This window comes from Anabrus simplex, chromosome 10 (assembly GCF_040414725.1).
Source record: "Anabrus simplex isolate iqAnaSimp1 chromosome 10, ASM4041472v1, whole genome shotgun sequence".
Lineage (NCBI taxonomy): Eukaryota > Metazoa > Arthropoda > Insecta > Orthoptera > Tettigoniidae > Anabrus > Anabrus simplex.
Window position 1 is genome coordinate 24211403 of NC_090274.1, and position 22426 is coordinate 24233828.

The 22426-nt window shown below is 39.1% G+C and overlaps 1 protein-coding gene across 1 annotated transcript in view; it reads left to right on the top strand.

The window, feature by feature from the left end:
- LOC136882022 (protein dopey-1 homolog) overlaps nucleotides 1-22426 on the top strand; it is a 168097-nt gene that overhangs the window by 137525 nt on the left and 8146 nt on the right. Inside the window, exons 30-31 of the mRNA XM_067154520.2 lie at nucleotides 3685-3696; nucleotides 19444-19611. Of these exons, the coding sequence (XP_067010621.2) occupies nucleotides 3685-3696; nucleotides 19444-19611 (180 nt within the window). The remainder of the gene's footprint in view (nucleotides 1-3684; nucleotides 3697-19443; nucleotides 19612-22426) is intronic.

The window sequence follows — 22426 nt, forward strand, 5'->3', positions numbered from 1 at the left end:
ATGACTGACGTGTGGAAAAACCAAAGGCTGAATACGTTCAACCAGCTGCATAAAGAAATTAAGAAGAGAATTGAGGCTGCAAAAGAACAATGGGTGGCAGAAAGATGTCAACAGGAAGAACTCCTGCACCAAAAGAACGACAGTGGTGTCTCCAAAGACTGTAAAAGTAGTTAGTAATAATAATAATAATAATAATAATAATAATAATAATAATAATAATAATAATAATAATAAAAGTATGACACTGTTAATCTTCAAGAAATCAGATGACTGGCCATCATGTTCTGGTGGGCAAGAACAATTGCATCATAACTGTCATCACTGACAGACTCAGGGTCTGGAAGTCATATATAAAAGAACTGTTCAGCATTGATAGATCTGAAGAACATGGTGTGAATGAGGTGAACAAAGGATGAGGTGTGGCGTGTTATCTGCCAAGCGAAGAATGGCAGGGCTCCTGGGCTTGATGAAGTGCATGCAGAGCTCCTCAAACTCGTGGCCGACAGAGGAATCAGTACTCTGACAGAGATCTTCTATAAAATCTACTCAAGCAGAATAACCCGAGAAGATTGGTTCATCTCCACTTTTATCATCGTTCCCAAAAGGACAAATGCTAAGCGATGTGAAGAAGAACTATCAGTCTAATGAGCCGTGCTGAAGATATTCTTGAAGACTATTCATGCCAGAACCCGTGCTAAGGTCGAAGAAATCATAACTGAAATGCAATTCAGATCTAGGAATGGTCTCAGGACTATAAGTTTCTTTCCTATGTGCAGGCACTTGTCCACTGTTTCTTAGAAACAAGCAAGAACGTTGATGCATGTTTCATGGACTACGAAAAGGCTTCGAGAAAGTCCAGCACAGGAAGATGATTTAGATTCTGCAGAACATTGGACTTCACACCAGAGACATGTGGATCATTATCAACTTGAATGGAGGCCACCAGAGATGTTTTACATCCCGACATCATCAAAAATCTGATTATCTCTGCCGATTACCTCTGCCGAATTTGAACCCACTGTCTTGGGATCTGGAGGTCGACATTCTACCACTGATCCACAGAGGATAGATGGGAAGGGAGATGTGGTTTATTTCATTAGTGATGACCCCCTGCCCTTTCGCTGCTATTTTGCAAAATACAACATTCCTGTACAACAACATTTTTACAAATATTATGTTTGATAAGCAGTAGGCCGGTGTTAAATTCTGAAAAATAACACTATTTATCAGTCTATTTACTGTACAGGCACAATGTGTTAAGCTTTAGTTAGATGTGTGAATTTATCATGAGGGCTTGGAAGTTGAGGAAAAATCCTTCCCCCTCCTTCCTTGAGTTTCCGAAGATGAGGCCCAACTTGTAGGCCAGAAAATGGTGTTTTTCTCCTTTTCTGCCTTTTCTGGCATTTTTGACTTCTTTTTTTTTTCTTTTGCTACTTCACCTTCTTATCACCTCTTGAACATCTTTTCTGTAATAAATGCATATATTTGAATGATAGCTGAAAATAGAGAAAATCAAATGAAAAATGAAACTAGAGCTTGGGAAAAAAAAATCCCAGGGGTATCAAATTATGCTCAAGCTAATAGAAATATTTGAAGGAGAAAATCTTGATGCGAGTTTGAAGAGGAAGATCTCACTTGCTTCAATTATGAATCCTTAACATCCGTTGATGTCGTGAGAAGTTTCTTGACGTTTCACAACATGCTGCCTGAAAACCAACGATCCTTTACGCCTAAGAATCTGGAGATGACTATCATGACATACTGCAAAATCAACTCATGTTAGGTTTTTGAATTCGAGTTTCTGTAACCCTAGTGTGGTTAAGCCAAATGTGGTTCCAGTTATGCTGATTTCAGTTTCTTTCTGCAGAATGTCCAGTGCGTGTTGGCTGAATATTTTCTATGTGGAAATGAAATGAAATGAAATGGCGTATGGCTTTTAGTGCTGGGAGTGTCCAAAGACATGTTCGGCTCGCCTGGTGCAGGTCTTTTGATTTGACCCCCGTAGGCGACCTGCACGTTGTGATGAGAATGAAATGATGATGAAGACGACACGTACACCCAGTCCCCGTGCCAGCGGAATTAACCAACGATGGTTAAAATTCCCAACCCTGTTGGGAATCAAACCTGGGACCCCTGTGACCAAAGGCCAGCACGCTAACCATTTAGTCATGGAGCCGGACATTCTGTATGGAAAAAAAATATTTTATTCTAAATTCCGCAAGTACTTTTCTTAACAAACACTGAATTCCTTTTTTTAAATTATGTTAATCTAAAAATATATAATGTTTGAAAGAAGATGTATTTCACTCATATAACTTAATTTTAAAACACTATATTCCTTCATTAAATATCTAATTAAAACTAAAATTATATATGAATTTGGATCGCATTATTACATCCTTTTTGCCTGTTTTTGGTCTTTTTAAAAGATTTTTTTGGGTCTTTTTATTGGCAAATTATAGGTCTTCAACTTCCGAGCCCTATTTATCACCTTTGCTCTGTGACAGTCAGGTTCTGGGAAATGACCGTATTAGTGGTCTGCATAACACATTGAACTCCATCCCAGGGTGGACATGACATGAAATACTTGTGTGTCCCGTGCCTACGTGACTATAATTCGGGTTTGGGTGCCATGGAAATGTTCTGCAGTGCTGTTGTTGTAGGTACAGAATTTTTAGAGAAAATATGAAAGGCGGTACTGTGCAACAAAATGAGCATTAGTTAGAAGTTCAGTTAGGTGTTTTGGAGGTGGTGTCATTGTTTGCTTGTGATGTGTTATGAATACGAGTTCTCTGAACATGCCCTTTTGTATGCCTGAATGCTTCAGATTGTACCATATAAAGGTTAGCTTTGTAAATATGTTTGTATACAGTACCATATCGTAATATTATTTCAAGTAAATGTAGCAAATATAAATATTGGTGTTGATACTTATTCTTCCTTTGTAAAAGTATCCAGAATAAGGTAATGCTTGTTGGATATATTCACAAAAATCATGTACAAAATTATTTGAAGTTCTTTTAAAACGCTTGGGTATTTTGGACCTAGGAGATGAAGAAATGGCTGGGATTCAGTGTGTTAAAATAATAGGAGGTTGGGCTTAATGTAGATGTATGAATAAATTCACCACTATTAGTCTGCGACAGGTTCTGATGAGTAACCAGCTAAATGCTCTACCTTCAAGCATAAGGGTTTAGGTTTTATGCAAGTGGCTGAATTAGCACCAGTCAGTGATAGTTAGTCTCTGGGAAGTGACAGATTATAGTGACTAATGCCACTTCTGCATACACGTTCGCTAGGTAGGTCGTCACCAATTATAGTGATATATTTAGACAATATATTGTGCACATATATTTCATGAGATGGAAGAATTTTCTTCAATGCTGCCAATATGAGAAGCTTTTTAAGTTTTGGTTTTGTTAAATGTTTATTTGCACTGATTTGAAAGGTTGGTGTATTTTTTTTTTTTAAATTTGGCACATCCAGACAGCAGCTGGGTTTAACTTCTTTTTCAGTTGGGGAAAACAGGTGTTTCTACCCTGAGAAAGTGACTGATTTGAAGGTTTGCATGCATGTTGTGTTACTGTTGTTGTCTGTTGCTGTTGTGCCTTGTTATTAATGCTGGTGTTGTTTTTTTCTCTGTTTTGCCTCTCTGGTGAATGTCGTTGGTGATGGGAAGTACAGAAGGAACAACAGGTAATTGTTACTACAGATGTATAGCATGTGCTCTCTTTTCCTGCCTTCTGCTTCCAGTTTGTGAACATAACAGCTAGTAATTGTTAGCGTACTCTTTACTAAGGCTTTTATAAACTTAAGCTGGCAAGGCTGTATATTTCTCCAGGATTGTTATTAGAGTGGTTTGAAGACTCGGTCAGACAGAACAGTGCCAGGCTGTCGCTCCTATTGATGGCTTCAAGACAGCAGATAGACAGCAGCCTAATAATGGCAGCCGAAGGCCGAGTATACACTCAACAACTTCACATTCAGTTTTGATTTGCTGTGCATTTTCTCAATATGTGTGGTTCTGGTGATGGAGAACGGCTGCTCGTATTTGCACTGATTAAAATTTTCTCGAAGAAGAAATGGGTTCAGAAAACCAACCAACGACATAAAGAATTCGGGGAATATCACTGACTTAAGTTGTGAACTTAAAACATGGAAATATGAGTTGTATTTACTTTTGACTATATGTTTAAGTGAAGATTACTCCCTGTGGGTGGGGGACGCAGATGAAGAATACACAAACGGTATCTCTTGCCTTCCATAAGAAATGACCAAAAGGCACGACCAAGGGATGATGACATTAGAACCATAAGATTACTTGTGATTAGTACCATTAAGTGTGGAACACCATGGATCGACATTAGTTGTGACTAGTACCACCTAGTGAGGAAAACAATGGATCTACGTTACATAGGAACAGTACCGTTATATGCGGAACAGTATGGGTCTGGGCGTTGCTTGTGGCAAATATTATAGTGTACATTCCACCAGTCGGTTTCACTGTGTTCAGAATGGGTCTGTGTTACCTATGAGTAGTACCACTTGATGAGCAACACCATGTGTGTACGTTCCCTGTGATTGGCACTACTGTGTGAGAAAAACAACGGATTTGGCTGGCACCCGTGATAAGTATCACTATGTGATGAGAACCATGGGTGTGTGTTGCCTGAGGTGAGGAACACGATGGGTTTGTGTTGCCTGTGCATGTTACCGTAATGTGTGATACGCCGTGGGTCTACTTTGCCTATAATTAGTACCACTTTGTGAGCATAATCATGAGTATATGTGGCCTATGATCAGTTGCACTAAGTGAGGAACCCCACAGGAATACGGGCGTCCGTGATTTGTCCCACTATTTGAGAAACACTACGGGTCTGCGTTGCTTGTTGGTATTACCCTTATGTGCGAAACACCATAGGTTTGTGTTACCTGTGAGTGGTGCCATTGTGTGTGACATACCATGGGCTGATGGATTGTAATCCGGGCTAGCCATAAGATACAACACTTTATCTGTGATTAGTACCACCTTGAGTCTATGTTACCTGTGATTAGTACCACTGTAGGAGGAACACCATGGTTCTGCTTTACCAGTGATTAGTACCATTATGAGGGGTTGGTAACCTCGATTTTGGACCCCTTTAGAAGCTGCTTGGAGGAACTGTACAACCCTAATACTACTTCAGTGCAAGATACTGTTTACAATGTTCGAGGCACAGAGCCTCATTACCACGTCATCTCTTTCCTTATCTTCTTCGCCAAAAGACCTTGCAGTGTTGTTGTCTTGGCTCCTATGACAGCTGGTGGTGTAACCTTTGCAGGAAATTGTCTCCCTATCTTCCCTTACATGCATATTAGATATATTTTACCCTTCTGGAGTGCTTTCAAGATCATCAGAATCGATTAACTCGTCACTTTTGACATTCTTCTCCACTTGAAAGCCTAAGTAGCTTGGTTTACTACGTGATACACCAAGTTTTGAAACAATGTATTTTGACATTTAGAACCTAAGTTTTATTTAGATTTCACTCTGTAGATGTCATTGTAAGCCTAAGGTAGCAAGCGAATGATTTAGTTCTCCCGAACACACGATAGAATGCATTACAAACTAGTTTCAGACTGCATGTTCCAATATGCTTAGGCCATTATAGACCAAGCATCGTGCACCAGTACTCTATTGTAATAATACTGTTGTTTGCTTTACGTCTCACTAACTACTTCTACGGCTTTTGGAGACGCCAAGGTGCTGGAATTTAGTCCTGCAAGAGTTCTTTTATGTGCCAGTAAATCTACCGACACGAGGCTGACGTATTTGAGCCCCTTGAAATACAACTGGACTAAAGCCAGGATCGAACCTGCAACATTGGGGTCAGAGGCCAGCGCCTCGACCGTCTGAGCCACTCAGCCCGGCACCAGTACACTTAGAGATGTGATGTGATGGGTTAACTGAGAAGTTACAACCAAAGTTATGTTTGATTAAGGCCCGTGTTACATGATTATGAATGAACAGTAGAACACTAGAAGTTCAAAATACTCTGTTATGTCTTGTTTGTGATAACACTAAAATAATTCAGTTTTGCAGTTAATGTTTACCTGTCCAATATTATTAATGCTCTGATGGGAAATAAACTGAAAATTTATCATATCCACGTTTTATGCCCTATTTTCCGACCAGTTACTCATTCCTGACACCTTGCTGACAGTGGCGGCTCGTGAAAAAATCGTCCTACGTGCTACAAAAAACAAGCTAAATACGCTGTTTTAAATCTGTATATTGCCATGATGAACAACGCATACTTCAAACTTGGTAGTAATAATAATAATAATAATAATAATAATAATAATAATAATACAACTTTTCTCACAATTTATAACTCAGAACAAACAAAAACAACATTAATTTGGAAGCAGATGAATTCTTCGACAACTGTCTACGAGATAAATAATTCATTCGAGAAATATTGTTTTTACTAACCTAATGGCGCAACTTACATCAGTGCAAATAGAATCGTGGGAATATAGATCCCCACTAAGAACACTAATTTAATTTCACTTTATATACACTGCAGTGGATAAATAATTTGATAAATATTCGTATAAACTTTAGCACTAACACAATGACAGAAAAAAACACGCACCAGTAATATAACTGCGAGATTAAAAACCGCACAAAGCAACTGAAAGAGCTGCCAACTGATTCATTGAGACCTCCCCTATTACCAGAGTAAATGTCCGGCTCCATGGCTAAATGGTTAGCGCGCTGGCCTTTGGTCACAGGAATCCCGGGTTCGATTCCCGGCAGGGTCTGGAATTTTAACCATCATTGGGTGTATGTGTTGTCTTCATCATCATTTCATCCTCATCACGACTCACAGGTCGCCTACGGGTGTCAAATCAAAAGACCTGCATCTGGCGAGTCGAACATGTCCTCGGATACTTCCGGCACTAAAAGCCATACGCTATTTCATTTCACCAGAGTAAATTACATTGTAATGCGGGATAACATTTAGGGTCAGTCAAAGATTCTTTGGCTCACCTACGAATTCCTTATTTTTGACACAAAAGGAAGATGGATATTTTAATAAGCATGTGTGAGATAGATTGCCTCCACTTACGCTTTACTTTCGAGCCCAGACGATGCTACTCTCTAGTGGCAGATTCGCTTACCACGTTCAACATAAGCACGGCCGACTGGATCCCTCGCTGCGCTCCGGGTAGCAGGAGACATCGAGTACTTCTACCCCCTTGCGGGAGAGGAAGTAACTATAGACGGGATCAGTGAAAGTTGATCCCGGTTTACGGTATACTCCACCGGCTAGGAGGAGTGTTGCAAGCTTGGCTGCGCCTGCGTATTGCTTCCTTCAGGCTACAGGCAAGGGCTCACTTCACATGAGCACGAGCCTTGTTCTCCGGGAGAACGGCGCTAGGTGTTCGACAGATCTCGTCCTGATTTGCACAAAACACAAATTCATATCGTACTCAAAACAACGAAAAGGCATCAGGATAATTGTACTGTACATAAATAATATTCCTTACAGTTCCAAGCTACGTGCTGGAGCCCGGTAGCACGTACTGACCGGCCGCCACTGCTTGCTGATGAAAATTTCTGGGGAGAACACTGCAGTCTGATGCCTAATAGATTGACTCAGAAATTTTTCCATTCCTTAACAACGACTAATATAATTCTTATATTTTGAGATTACTGTTGTTGAGTTTTGAAATATTACGCTGCATGGAAAACAGCTGGGTGTGCTGCCTAATGTGTGTAATGATTTTTCACTCAAAAGAGGACATGAAATCCTCTCTTACAAGCAGTTCTTGTGGACAGAGTTGGGAAGTAAATGAGTAAAAGTAATCAAATTACTTGTAACGATTACATTCTTATACCTTTCAACTTTCCCGATTTAGGCAGAAGACTCCCGATTTTCGACAGTTTTTCCCGCCTCCCGATTATTCTATTATTTCTCACGATTTTAGCTTATTTTTTGGTGAACTTCAAACATTTGTTTTTGAATCCTGCCATTTCAGTTTTGTACGCCAGTGGCAAGAAATGCACGCGAACGTGCCACGTTTATTGAAACCTGTAGTGACAGAATTTCAAAGACTAGTGACTTTTCTAGAGATTCTAGGAGTCATTTGGAGACAATTCTGGCGAATTTTCATTTATTACTCGATGAAAATAGCTTTGCATTTCTTATAATCATGCGGGCGCGTGATGCAATATATTCATCTGTGCATTAGCTAAGAAATGGCATCCAAGTGCATGACTGATTCACACATGTGGAGCATGAGTTTATACTATTTTTGGAAGGCTTATCAGAGACCAACCATTTCACTCTCATACTTCCTGTGAGGGAATAGAGATGTGTAATTTTTAGCCTTGTAGCCTCGTATAGCAACACTTGAGTTTTGAGACAGTAAGTGTTATAATTTTTATACCATAGTACTCCTGTATTGTGCAAGACATGTAGAATGAGCAGTTTTGACCATTTGTTTCTCCTGATTTTCTTATCAAAATCTCCTGAATTTTGGTTGTGTGAAGTTGGCAGGTTTGCATTCTTAGTAGTATTTACTTGTGATAGTTACTTTTTATAAAATGTAATTTTTATTTGTAATTTACTTGCAATAAGAAAAATGCAAGACCGTAACAGGACACATGGCCCAATACTCGAAAGGAAGATGATGATTTACTTCTTGAAATAAAATTGTAATTGTTACATTTTAGTAATCATTACATTCTAGTAATTGATATACATCTCACGGAAGCAAAAGCGGGGGGAAATAAACGACAATGAAAATATCATTTTCAGTTCTGCTACAGTAGCATTAGTAGTTTCACTAGTTCTGGATGAGATACTTTTTTGCCTTTCCAATACTTCGAAATTCCAATGATATTCTTAAAATTAATCATAGATATTCCTTCAAGTGCTCCTGTACTTTATCATTTCAGTTAATGTGAAGGTATGCTTTCCCACAAAGATGTTGAAAATTAGCAATGTGACTGTAAAGAACCATTTACTTTATTTGAAAAGTAAATAGCAAATTATCTGATAAACTAAAAGTCATTAACCAAAATAAAAATGATGGGAAAATATAATTTTGAAAGTTCCAATGTATCATGTTTAGTATCATGTAGTGATGGTAGCCACTTTGTCTATCTATGCTTAACTAAAAATAAAAAATGTAATATCTTTTTTTTGCAAATTATTTTTTCAGCCCCATAAAAAAAAGTGATTTCCTTAAGACTACTGTGTTTCTCCTACCGGGTGAGTTGGCTGTGCGGTTAGGGGCGTGCTGCTGTGAGCTTGCATCCGGGAGATAGTGGGTTCGAATCCCACTGTCGTTAGCCCTTGAAGATAGTTTTCCGTGGTTTCCCATTTTCACACCAGGCAAATGCTGGGGCTGAACCTTAATTATGGCCATGGCCGCTTCCTTCCATCTCCTAGCCCTTTCCTATCCCAACGTCACCATGAGACGTATCTGTGTCAGTGCAACGTAATGCCACTAGCAAAAAAAACATTGTTCTCCCCAGAAATTTTCATCAGCAGGGTGTCAGGAATTAGTAGCCAGGTGGAAAATAGGGTGTAAAAAATTGATATGATAAAATTTCAGTTTATTTCCCTCAGGGCAGTAATAATATCAGACAAGTAAACATTAACTGCATGAACTGAACTATTTCAGTGTTACCACAAACAAGACATAACAGAGTATTTTGAACTTCTAATGTTCTAGTGTTCGTTCATAATCATGTAACACGGGGGCTTAGCATTTTCGTTGCTGTGGAGTGCCATACGGATTTGTGATGTCATGTGGAATCAAATGCGATTCCACGCTAATCGAGGCACCGCTCGTGCACGAGACTGTGTGGTAGTCAAGCTAAACATTTAAACTTCGATGTTATTGATGCAATTATTCTGACAATAATCAAGATTTGTTATTTAAATAGTTTTAACAGTAGTTAAATTTAAATTTGTAACACCCAACGACTCAGATATATATTATTCTTATGGAACTAGCACATATCTAGGTTATGTTAGACGGGCAGTCTGTGAAAATGGCAGGGTGGTCTGCCCATTAAAAAGGTTCTAGGGAGAACACTGGACTAACGTTCTGTAAAATAATATTATTCAGATAACTGTAATTTAGCCCAATTACTACTCTTCCCAACACTACCTGTAGATCGGATGCCGCTTACACCACACTCATTTCCAGTACAGTACGCTGCATTGTTGAATGATATGATCTTAACTTCCTCACTGCTGGTATTGCTGCTTTGCTTTCTGCGTGGTCGTAACTTGCTGCTTACCGCATTGCTGCTTACTCAGTGTAGTGTGATATATTTGTGTAATGGTTACACTTGTACATTGGTAGTCTTAAAATTATAGATATAGAAAATTAACCTTTGGACTAATTGGGGATTCTGGATAACAGGGATTTCAAATGGCAGTCACACATTCTGGTTTGTAATTTTAGAAAATGAATAATACGATGGGACATCTCTTGATTTGCCATGAGAAATACGCTCAATTCCATTTAGGCTGTCAAATTTATTTACACTTGGTCAATAATATCCAGGGCCTGGGTTTTGTTGACATGTCATCTTTTAAGTTGTGCACTACGCACATTGCTAACTTATACATAAATCCTCATCATCACCCCCAATTGCAGAAATGCTTATTTATTAAGTCATTTTATCATAATATTTTGCCAGTTTTTTTTTTACTTTTAGGTCTTTTTTAATTTGCCTCGTTATTTTGTCATTTTAAGCAATTTGTTGTATTAATTTCTTGTTTATAAGTCATTTTTCTTTGTTCTGCGTTAATATTTAATCATTTTTATGCGTTTACATAGGGCAATCAACAAATGTGAATATCGTCGGAGATCTCTGTAAACAAGAATACTCAGACATCGCAGGCTTATTACTCACTACAAAACCTGAAAAATAAAGTAACCTTCTACAACCCTTAACTGTTATTATTATTATTATTATTATTATTATTATTATTATTATTATTATTATTATTATTATTATTATTATTATTATTATCATTATCATCATCATCCCTTCTGGTGGCCATGATCGCTAAGGCAGGGTAGGGGAGGTGGTGGTATACAATTTCTAATCACTAGATTGCATGCCAAAAGCCTGGATTTAAGTTGCAAACCTCTGTACAGTGCTCATATGGAGTGAGGGCTTATGACGCAGTTAATGGTGATTCGTCCGTCGGATGGGGACTTCAACCCTTGAGCAGACCCCTTGGTGCTATTTGACAGCAATAGGCTATGTGCCAGCACCGGGTCTCAACCTCTCCCTTCCTACTACATATATCACGTTATTCATTTCGTCTCATTAATTCCTCTGATGAGGTTGACATCAGGAAGGGCATCCGGTCATAAAAACCAGCTATGACAGATTCATCTCACCTCATAACCAACCCCGTAGAGAAATGGGACAAGGGTTGGACTAAAAAAATTGTTATTTTATAGGTCATTTTTCAGCATTTATTGGGTCATCAAAATCCAAGCCCAGGTGATATCACTTTCACTGAATTGCTAAAGCATTACCTAAGAATACAGCCTACCTTGTACGATCCATGTGTGATTGTAATGGGATTAATGGTTTATTTTAGGTAAGCCTGAAAAACTCAGTGGCATTAATTGGATAAAATAAAGAAAGGTAGGAAAATGAATAGCCTAAACAGTACCAGGTCAGTGTGGAAGGACAAGGATAAACATGAAAGCACAAAACTACAAGGACAATCCCCACATCTTCATACAAATAGACAGGTTCTCTCCTCATCAATCCTAGTTCTTTGCAGCCCTTGAAGGGCTTGTTTCTGCTTCCCAGTTTCATCAAGAAGGCGGGTTTCAACACTTATCGAGGGGCCATTTCGACAGAACTGGCCTGGCTGGGAATCGAACCAGGGCCTCCGGGTAGGCGGCAGGCACGCTGTCCCTACACCGCGGGGCTGGCAGAACAGTCTTAATGTGGCAAGTGTGAGGTGAGAAGAAAACTGGATAAATACAGGAAAATAGCAGAGACATAAAGATAAATACAGGTAGTAAATGTGTAGGAACACAGGACAAACACAAAAGAAGAAAAGGAACCCAAAGGTGCAGTATAAGTAACGGAAATGAAAAGTCCAGTAAGATGTGGAAAGACAGCAGTATGAGTGGAACACAAACCACCTTTATTCATCTGAATCTTATGTCTCTTCCCTTTTCCTGTGTTTATGTAAGCTGCTTCTTATCCTACATTTCCCACATCAAGACTTAGAAAATTTTGCACTGCTACTCTATTCTAGCAACCTCCAGACCATGATGCAGTGCTTCCTGTATGTCTTTCATCATCTTACAGTGCTGACCTTACATCTGTTCCTTCACATACCCAAGAAGATGTTCAGGGTTACCATGTCACCCCATTTTTGCGATTTCCTCGTTGATGAACTGAAGAGCAATAAAATGTACAACAAAAGCTAAAGGTTTCCACCTATTCAATACTATTTATTGTAACCTTAAAAAAATTACATATATTTGAAGAAACTAGTTTCGGTCTTGCTAGAGACCATCGTCAGTCAAATCACTACAGTTAAGGCAAGACAACCCCCTGTGGGTGGGGGACGCAGATGAAGAATACACGCACGGTATCCCTTGCCTGTTGTAAGTGGCGACTGAAAGGGCCCCATGGGCTCTCAACTTGGGGGGGGAGCATGGTTTGGCGACCACGGGGCCCTTAGCTGAGTCCTGGCATTTTTTCCACTTACTTGTGCCATGTTCCTCACTTTTATATATCCTGTCTGAACTCCTTTGGTCAACTCTTGTTCTTTTCTGACCCCGACGGTATTAGAGCATTCGAGGCCTAGGGAGTCTTTCATTTTCACGCCCTTCGTGGCCCTTGCCTTTCTTCGTCCGTTACTTCATTTTTCGAAGTGACAGATCCCTTCTTTTTTTCTTTCTGTTTTCTGTGTGTCTACCCCCTGTGCATTGGGGGGGGGGGGGGGGCGCAGACGAAGAATACACCCACTCTATCCCCTGCCTGTTGTAAGAGGTGACTAAAAGGGCGACCAAGGGATGACTGTATTAGAACCATAAAACTACTTGTAATTATTACCATCACATGGGGAACACCATGGGTAGCGTTTACTTGCGTGTAGTATCACAATGTTAGGTGCACAATAGGTTGTTGATTAATAGCAGCAGAGTGTGTTTCACTGTGAGTTTCCAGTACCCGTGATTATTACCATTGTGGGAAACACCACGGGTTATTGTTGCCTGTATTGGTGTCATTATGTGAGAAACACCATAGGTCTGCATTACCTGTGCGATGTACAATATTTGTGAGTAGTACTATTAATGTGTGGAACTCGTGAGTCTACACTACTTTTGATTAATACCGCAACATGACAAATACAGTGGAACCTTGATTCTCCGTTTTTGGAGGGACCCACGGAAGAAAAACGTACAACACGGGAAAACTGAAAATCCGGGAACGAATGAACCATCAACAATTTGGCCTAACATCACAAAAATGAAATATGAATACTTATAATCTTACAAACACCCCTAAACCAAACCAAACCAAACTACAACCCTAATGCGCCTTCCGCCTACCAAGCGACCGCTGCTCAGTCCGAAGGCCTGCAGATTACGAGGTGACGCATGGTCAGTGTGACGAATCCTCTCAGCCGTTATTCCTGGCTCTCTAGAACGGGGTCGCAATCTCACCATTAAAATAGCGCCTCAATTAAAGGTAATCGTAGAATGAGTGAACCTGGAACTAGCCCTCATATCCAGGTAAAAATGCTTGCCCTGGCCAGGAATCGAACCTGGGTCCTCCGGGTAAGAGGCAGGCAAGTTTGACCGCGGGGCCGGCTTCAAACATTAATTACCGGTACATGACTTAAAAATCTCGAAACTTTACATTCAGTTTTACCAGGGAAATTTCGTCAGTTTCCTCTGAAAACTTCTTTCAGTTCAGCAACTTTCATCGGTCAAACTGTTCAAAAAAAATAACACCAAGCCAAACAACAATCGACCACAAGTAGTTTTTAATTCTCTAATCTAATAAAATAAAGCACATTGGATACAAAAGTGCCCAACATAATGGCGAAATCCCTTTCTCTTTAAATCTTTCATTGTAATTTGGTCACTGGTATACTGTTCGTTGTCAGTTTATGGAAATCTTGTACCGTGTAAATTAGGCCTACATAGACTTTTAAAGGTTATGTTGTACTCGAGAATATTGTTTTGAATGTAAGTATCAATTCTGAAGTTCTTGAATGCATTATATTCAATTCTGTCCATCACTAATCACGATCAAATTGGAAAGAGAAAAATATCATCAAAACTTCTGAATTTACGGTTATTCGCGACCTTAAGCTCAGCTGGAAAGTGTGCTCGCTGTACAAGTCAGTACGAGTGCGAAATGATGCAAAGGTTTTACATGTAACGTGCGCAAATAAAATTACTGTGGTTTTTAACATCTGTTCTGGTCTCGATAACATAATCATATACGATAATATTAAAATGCTAAATTTGTGTTACTTAAGAAGGAGCAGTTTCGTTTCCTACCTGAAAGCTCAGTTACTATACAGTGCCCTGAGGGAACTGCCGAAAACCACTTCGGCGATGCACCCGGAAAAAGTAAAATAAAATAAAAAAGTGAACATCTAACCCTGGACATAACGTAGACATTTTGCAAGTAAGAACATTTGAAGAAACTCGTTCCGTCTTCAAGTAGAGCTGTCGAAATGCGCTCTGTCTCCTTCCAATTGTTGTGGACACACACACTGCTTTATAATTTCGATTCTCTAAACAATACAACCCGAATGCGATGCTAAGATTGTCCCTTATGCAAGCAAGTTCACCGCCGATCGCTTTTCCGGTATAGTACTTCCTCAAATTACCGCAATGACAGGACGTTAACACCAAGATCTGCAAGTATGTCGTAGCCGTCCTTTTGTGAGATACAGTTTCTTGAAAAACGCATGATCGGGGCTTTAGCGTTGATGGGACTAAAATTTCTGGATGGTTAATATGGGAAATAGTTTCTTTGAGGAACGGATAATGCAGGATTTTTACAATGTGGTTTAATTAGGATCCTCGCGGGACCATGTAATTTGAACGGATAATACGGGAAAACGTAGTTTCCGGGAACGTATAATCGAAGTTCTACTGTACCATGGTTCTACTTTACTAGCGATAAGTACCATTATGAGGGGCCATTGACCTGGATTCTGGACCCCTTTAGACAACAAGCATCCTCGATTCAGGATTGTTCTTTAGAAGCAGTCCCTTGGTCAGTAATACTATTTTTTATGATAGTTTCTCGGTCGGATCCACTGATTGTTTTAAATTCATATTCATCCATTCATTCTTAATCATATTTTTTATTCTGGTCAGTGGCTGATTTTGAACTTTTAAATTGTCGTTACATTTTGTACTATTAGGGGCCAATGACTTCGATGTTAGGCCCCTTTAAACAACAAGCATCATCATCATCATTAAGGCAAAACATGAATTATAGATAAAATTTATGAAGCAAGCGTGTGTTGTTGATATTCAGTGCAAGACAAGTAAAGATTTGGATGTTAAACACTCCTCACGATCATACGTCTTGTGTAAATTCTCAAAGTTTTCTTCCAAGATGTGTGATCGTGATGAGTGCTTAACATCCAAATCATTATATGTCTTGCGCTGAATATCAGCAACACACGCTTGCTTCATAAATTTTGTCAACAACACATGCTTGCTTCATAAATTTTGTCAACAACACACGCCTGCTTCATAAATTTTATCTATAATTTATGTCTTGCCTTAACTTTATTGGTTTTGACTGATGATGGTCTCTAGCAAGTCCAAAACTAGTTTCATGAAATAAGGTGCACAGTTCCAAAATTCGCCTTATCCATTTCAGCAAATTTTTCAGGAAACGAAAAAAAACATTTCTTGCTCATCTTCAGTAGAATAAAAGTATTTATTAATGTTTATTATATCAATGTTCTTACATGTATTGATATAATTGAAGAGCTAGATACAATTCGTGACGTATAAGGAAGATATTTACAAATTAAGATTGGATAAGGCGTGTTTTGGAACTCAACATTGGATATGGAGGCTTTAGGAACTGTCATCATGATAAGGGCAGGGTTTGCAAATGTAGCTAAAACTTTATAATGATAATTTTTGTCATTAATTGATATTATAATCAATATTCTTTTATTATTGATGCTTTTTGAAATCATAAAAATATTTTAATCGCATTATATAAAAATATAGAAGGATATGATTGTCAGTGATAAATTCAATATCAGTCATAGTGTGATAAACTGGCGCGAAGTTATCGAGAATAGTATTGTCAACAGTTTCAAAGAACACACCGTGAACTGGAACTTCATACACATTGTACTAATGCTTACTTCATAGAGTGTTATTTAAGACACGTTCCAGTTATGGTGCCCCACGTTTGGATAAGGCGGATTTTAGAAACAACACTTTCGGATAAGGCAGATATTGGAACTGTGCACCTTAATGTAACTTTTTTAAAGGTTACAATAAATGGTAATGAACAGGTGGAAACCTTTAGCTTTTGTTTTATGTTGCTCTTCAGTACGGAGGAATTTGAAATTTATTACCTATGAACTGGCCCCTCAATGATGACTGCCCTCCTTACAAAGCTGGCAAGAAGAAATTAATGTACAAGAATTGGGATTGATGAGGAGTGAGCAGTGTATGTAGATGTGGAGGTTGTGCTTGTACTTTAAAGTTGTTTTCTTTCTGTTGTTCTCCCTCTCATTGTCTTTATCCTGTTGTATGTTCCTGTCTTTCTATATTTTATTTGATTGATCACTTGTTCCTTTCCATTCCTGGAATGACATTAATGGAATTCAGAGTAGACTTTTTTGTTTGCCCTAAATGTTTGTTATTCATTTTTTTCTGATGAGAGAGATTCATATTAGTTTGGAAGTTATTTTCATTTTATCCATGTTAATTTTGTTTTTTGATGTTTTCATGTTCGTCCTTGTCTCCTCTTTCTGTTCCTCCTTCCTAGCTTTTGTGATTTATGATTATACACTTGTTTGCTCCATTTCCTATATATGTGATAAAACTTGTTGGGCTTAATTGCTCATTCTCTGTCTACCTGTGTTCCTAGTGATAGACCGCCTATATAACCCATTCCTTCACTTTGATTGATCTACCCACCCTTGCATCCAGAAGTCGTTGGAACACTTTGTCAGAAGATTCTGTCCTCGTACAGCTTGTTGCAGTAGCACATCGTTGCACCAGTGGGTGACTAAATCAATGCATTGTGTCTTGGCAAAGGTTCATACTATGGGCTGGTAGAAAACTTGTAATATTCATGTAAGTGATGATACGTAGCCAAGTCAATAAGTATCTGCAATTTTGCTCTAATTGTCTTTTGGTTGGCTCTATGGCGTTGTGTGCTCACCAGCCACTAGATGACACCGTTGTCTAAGTCTAGGGTAGGTTTCAGCGTTATCAGATCAGTACAGCTTGTGCTGTTGTGACGTAAAGATGGCCGCGCCACTCTCTCTTTGCACCAAGGAAGAACAGCGTTCCGTAATTTGTTTTTTGTGGTCTGAGGGTGTACCAGGAGCAGAAATTCATAGAAGACTTTCAGCACAATACAGCGACAATGCTTTGCCACAACAAAGTGTTTACCAGTGGACTGAACAGTTCAGAAGGGGTCGCACAGCGTGAAGGATGAGGAAAGATCCGGGTGTTCATCTGCAGCTGTAACTAATGCCAGTATTGGACAAGTGCGTGACATGGTCTTGAATAACAGACGAGTGACTGTTGATGACATGGCAAACCATATGCACATTAGCTCCAATCAACAGGTGAAGGTAGCTGTGTATGCGTGGCTTGCTGCGCAACCAAAAACCTTTTTTGCAGAGGGTATCAGAAAGCTTGTGAATCGGCGGACCATGTGCATTGAAAAGCAGGGTGACTGTGTTGAAAAATGATATCAGTAAGTCGGGTTGAGTGGCTCAGACGGTTGAGGCGCTGGCCTTCTGACGCCAACTTGGCAGGTTCGATCCTGGCTCAGTCCGGTGGTATTTGAAGGGACTCAAATAAGTCAGCTTCGTTTCGGTAGATTTACTAGCACGTAAAAACTCCTGCGGAACAAAAGTCTGGCACCTTGGCGTCTCCAAAAACTGTAAAAGTAGTTGGTGGGAAGATTATTATATTATGATATCAATAAAAAGTGTGTACTCTTTTTGTAGTAAATTAAAAAAAAATGATTGCAGATACTTATTGACTTGCCCTTGGAGTAGGGCTAGAGTTGAAAATGAACCTTCTGATTTTCACAATCCACATAGTTGGTGATCTGGCCTACTGAATAAGGAGGACTTAGAACCATATGAGTTTGGAAGTGCCTTGGTAAAAGAACAGCCTGCAGAAGTGGGGCTTTCTTTCAGCCAGTCCAACTGTGGCACTGTTCAGGATCCATTTCATCAGCTGAATTGCTCTCAGCTTGGTCAACCATGTACACTTCAAGCATGTCACCTGGTAATTTCTGAAAACTGTAAGTTTGACCGGACACGGGGAAAAAAAAAAAAAAAAAAAGCTTCTGATCGTCAAGAATGTGCACTGGACATGATCCTTGCAAAGAATTGCCTTTTGAAAGTATAAAATGAATAGTTGTCTTCATGAATGCTTCATGCCCTTACTTTGGCTAGGAAAAGAAAGAAACAGATGTATATGGATTTGTGTAGTTTTCCAGCTGGTTCTGTGTTCTTATTAAAAAGTGCCTTTAAGTAATTAGTGCTGCCTGTTTATTCTGCTGTCTCTTAATCTTCACTTTCAAATCAAGAACAAAGATTTCTTGAGAATTGTTTCCTCGGTGAGAGTTGATTTCCAACTTCATTCAAAACTTAGAAGGAGAAATGAGCTCACGGGACATTGAGAAGAAATATATGTACTGTATAGTACGCAAACCTTTTCTTGAGCCCTAGTTCCCATTCAGCACTATGGAGCTCAGGGCTCAAGAAAAGGTTCGCTTACTATACTTAAATTGGATTTCATGAGGAGATTCTGCGTAAAGATAGCAGTGTGTAAATGTGATTTTTGTCTTTTTCTCTCCTTTCTATTGCTCCCTTTCCTCACACTCACCTTGTCATTCCATTTATCCTTTGTTTTTGTTCTTGTCATCCTTAGCTTTCTTTGAAAATTCAGAACAACACTGATAACAGCAACCCAGAATTGAAAAAGCCTTAAAATACTAATTATTTTAATAAATGCCAGTGATTATTCTGTTTAAATTAATCTTAAAATTGACATGAGTTACAGACTTCAGTAATGTCCCCAAGTTGGGGGTAGAAACCTGAGTCAAGTGTGACTATTCCACAGTTATTCAATGCAAGCTTACTGCTAGCTGTAGATTGCTTCTTGCGTCTTGTCTGTGCTTGTTACTTGCAGTTCTCACATACGCCTGCTGTCAGCTCTAGACTACTCTTGGGTTGTCAACAGCAACAACGGTCTGCACGCTCAGCAACATCCACACTGGCTACAGCTGGAGTTAGCAGCCGCCAAGCTGCTAGACATGGCACTGGTCCTGCCGGCTCATCGTTTGCCTCAGTTTCAGATGTGAGTATGTCTAATAAAGACATTGTACAAAGGCTTATGTTCTCCATGTTCCTATGTCCCTTTCTCCATCCCTAGTATGAAGTTAAATAAAGCAGCTGGTGTTGAAGTTTGGTCTAAACTCTCTTTAGTGGCTTCTGAGCCTTATGAAAGCATATGTCATCAATATGCATATTCTGAAAATGTGGCATAAAGTTTGTGTTTTAGTGCTGCCTAAACCAGGAAGGGGCTGCATAATCCCCAGCATTTCCACCCAGTGCTCCTGCTTTGCTGTTCTTTCAACATCTTAAAATGAATGATCGTGACTTAGATAAAATTCATACTGGAAGAAAGCCTCATATACATACCTCAGCAGGCAGATTCTGATGTACCAGAAAATGCTGCAGCCAAATACTCAACCTTAAGCTAGTACAATGAGGATGGGTTTGAGCAGAGAACAGTCACTGGTGTGGCTTGCATGGATTTCAATGCTACATATGAGACCGTAAATCACTGGAAGCTTCTGAAAAAGGTGTATGATCTGACAAGGGATTACCAATATTGAGGAGTTAGATGCAATTATGCTGTTGTTGCATTACACCATTTCCAAATTTCGTAGTCCCTTTCCTGTAACCCAGTCCAGGTCGTAGTTCACTATGATGCCACTACAGATCAGGAGCTCATAAAACCAGCACCGTGCGCTATGCTGTTATTGCATGAAGCATACTTCATAAGCGGCGAGTTAAGTTGCCGCCGATTCTTTGGTTGGAGAATATGTCAGCAAGTGGAAGGGAAGGAGTTGTGAACAGTAGGATACATCCAGAAAACCTTTTGTAAAAGCAGACAAAAAGGTTGATCTTTCACTAATGAAATACCTAGAATCTGAAAATGTTGAATGGTATAAGAAAGTCATGTCTGTGTGTAACGATTCTGTAGAGTCTGTTGATGCAGCATGTGAAGATAAATCATCATGATTTTGGTCAGTGATGTGGTATTAGCAATTTTGAAGAAGAGAGTAACACAGTATCAAAATACAAATGATATACTTCGTGATCTATTTCTTTGCTTTTCTTTTGTTTGGTTTTTACAAAATCACTGTAAACAAAAAGAGGATTAAAAGTTATTCTTCAGAAAGGAATATTTCTAATTTTACAATGCTCCAGTTTTTTTGTCAGAAGGGGAGGGGTGGGGGTGACAGTGATTGTAGCCTAATACCTTAGTTGGGGAGAGTACAGTGACAAATCTCTCTCAGCCCTTCTTGCAACAAAGAAGAAAAAAGAATAATAAATAAAGAAAAATCAACAATTTTAAAAATTTGTTTTAAAGTTGACACATTTTCAATATATTTAGGAATCTGGTAGACATTTTAGAGATCGCAGTTGGGATAAATTGTGCTGGCTGCTGAAGCCTGTTGCACTCCTCTGGGACAATGATTAATGAAAGATAGATGAAATGAAATGATACTGGAGAGGCAGATGATCAGAATGCCTGCACACAGTAGCTGAGACCATATTATGATTATTCCTAGCCATTATCCAATTTTGTTTGGGGTTGGATCTCCTAGTTCAGTATTCCAGCATGGATGCTGGGAATAACTCAGCTTCTTTCAGGTCTCTGTTGACCACGGACATCCACATTTAACAGGCTCTTCCTCTTGACTTAGTTCCTGTCTGCTTCACTCGTTTTGTCATCTGCTCTTCTCATCACAGAGTCGTTCCATTTTAACTTGCTCTCACATTTCGTCTGCTATGAGTCTGATCATGAAGCTTCCACGAATATGGTCATTTTTCTCTTTGTTTAGTCATGTGACAGCACCAACCCATCTTGGCATTTTCATATCAGTAGCATGCAACTTACTGTGCTGTTTTGTAGACCTTTCCCTTCAAATGAAGCGCCTTGGAGAATGCCATCCACAAACTAAAACGCGCAGCAACTAATACAAGAAGTTTGGACATTTCCCTCCAGATGTCTCTACTATAAATTTGTTCTGCCCTCTGGTGTGAAGATTTACTACTAAAATTATAAAGTAATTTTGTATTCCTAGGTTTCCTAAACTGAGTTGATTATTCTTTGTTTTTGGTGTGTTAAATGTGTACAACACTTCTATCTCTTCCTGCCAACTTAAGATGTTCGCCTATAAATTTTTTCATATATTTATTTTTCTACCAGTCAAACTTTTCTGGTAATTATTTGTTCATCCAATAAGAATTGGGGTGTGTCGGGCCTTAGCCCAGGGCTTTCTGGAACTTTCGCCTTGACTATAAAAGTTAGCACATTTTCGGACCAGGTGGTCTTATTCATCGCTCCAGTCTTGTGTGTGTGTTTGTGAAGGGGGGTGGGTGTGCCTCATCCATCGTCGAGAAGTCCATCAGCTCATGGTAATGGCAGGCTTGGTTTAACTAAGTGATATTCTTTGACAGCTAGCTCGAGGGGAAGGTTTCCAATCTTTAATAATGTAAGTTTAATTTCCTAAAATGTAAATTTCAAACAAGCCAAAGGAACTTAACCGTAATCAGGGAATAGAGAGTGAGCTACCCTCTTGTGTTCCCTATCAACTTGATTTTGAGGTTTATGATTTTGTAGCCGCTTTCTGCTTGTAACCTTTGTAACTTAAATATTTTCTCCATCTAGTCACCTCAGTTTTCAAGGAGCAGAAGTGTCCGCCTCCACACAATTTTGATTTTTGGACCAATAACTTTAACATATTGTTTTTCACAAAGTCCCGGTAGAATGGGTATTCAATACCCCTGTGAAATCCTGTTTCATTCCTTTTATGTAAAGATGTTAAGACTGTTGAGCATATTGCTTGAATTTGTAAAATGTAGGTTGTGCTTTTGAT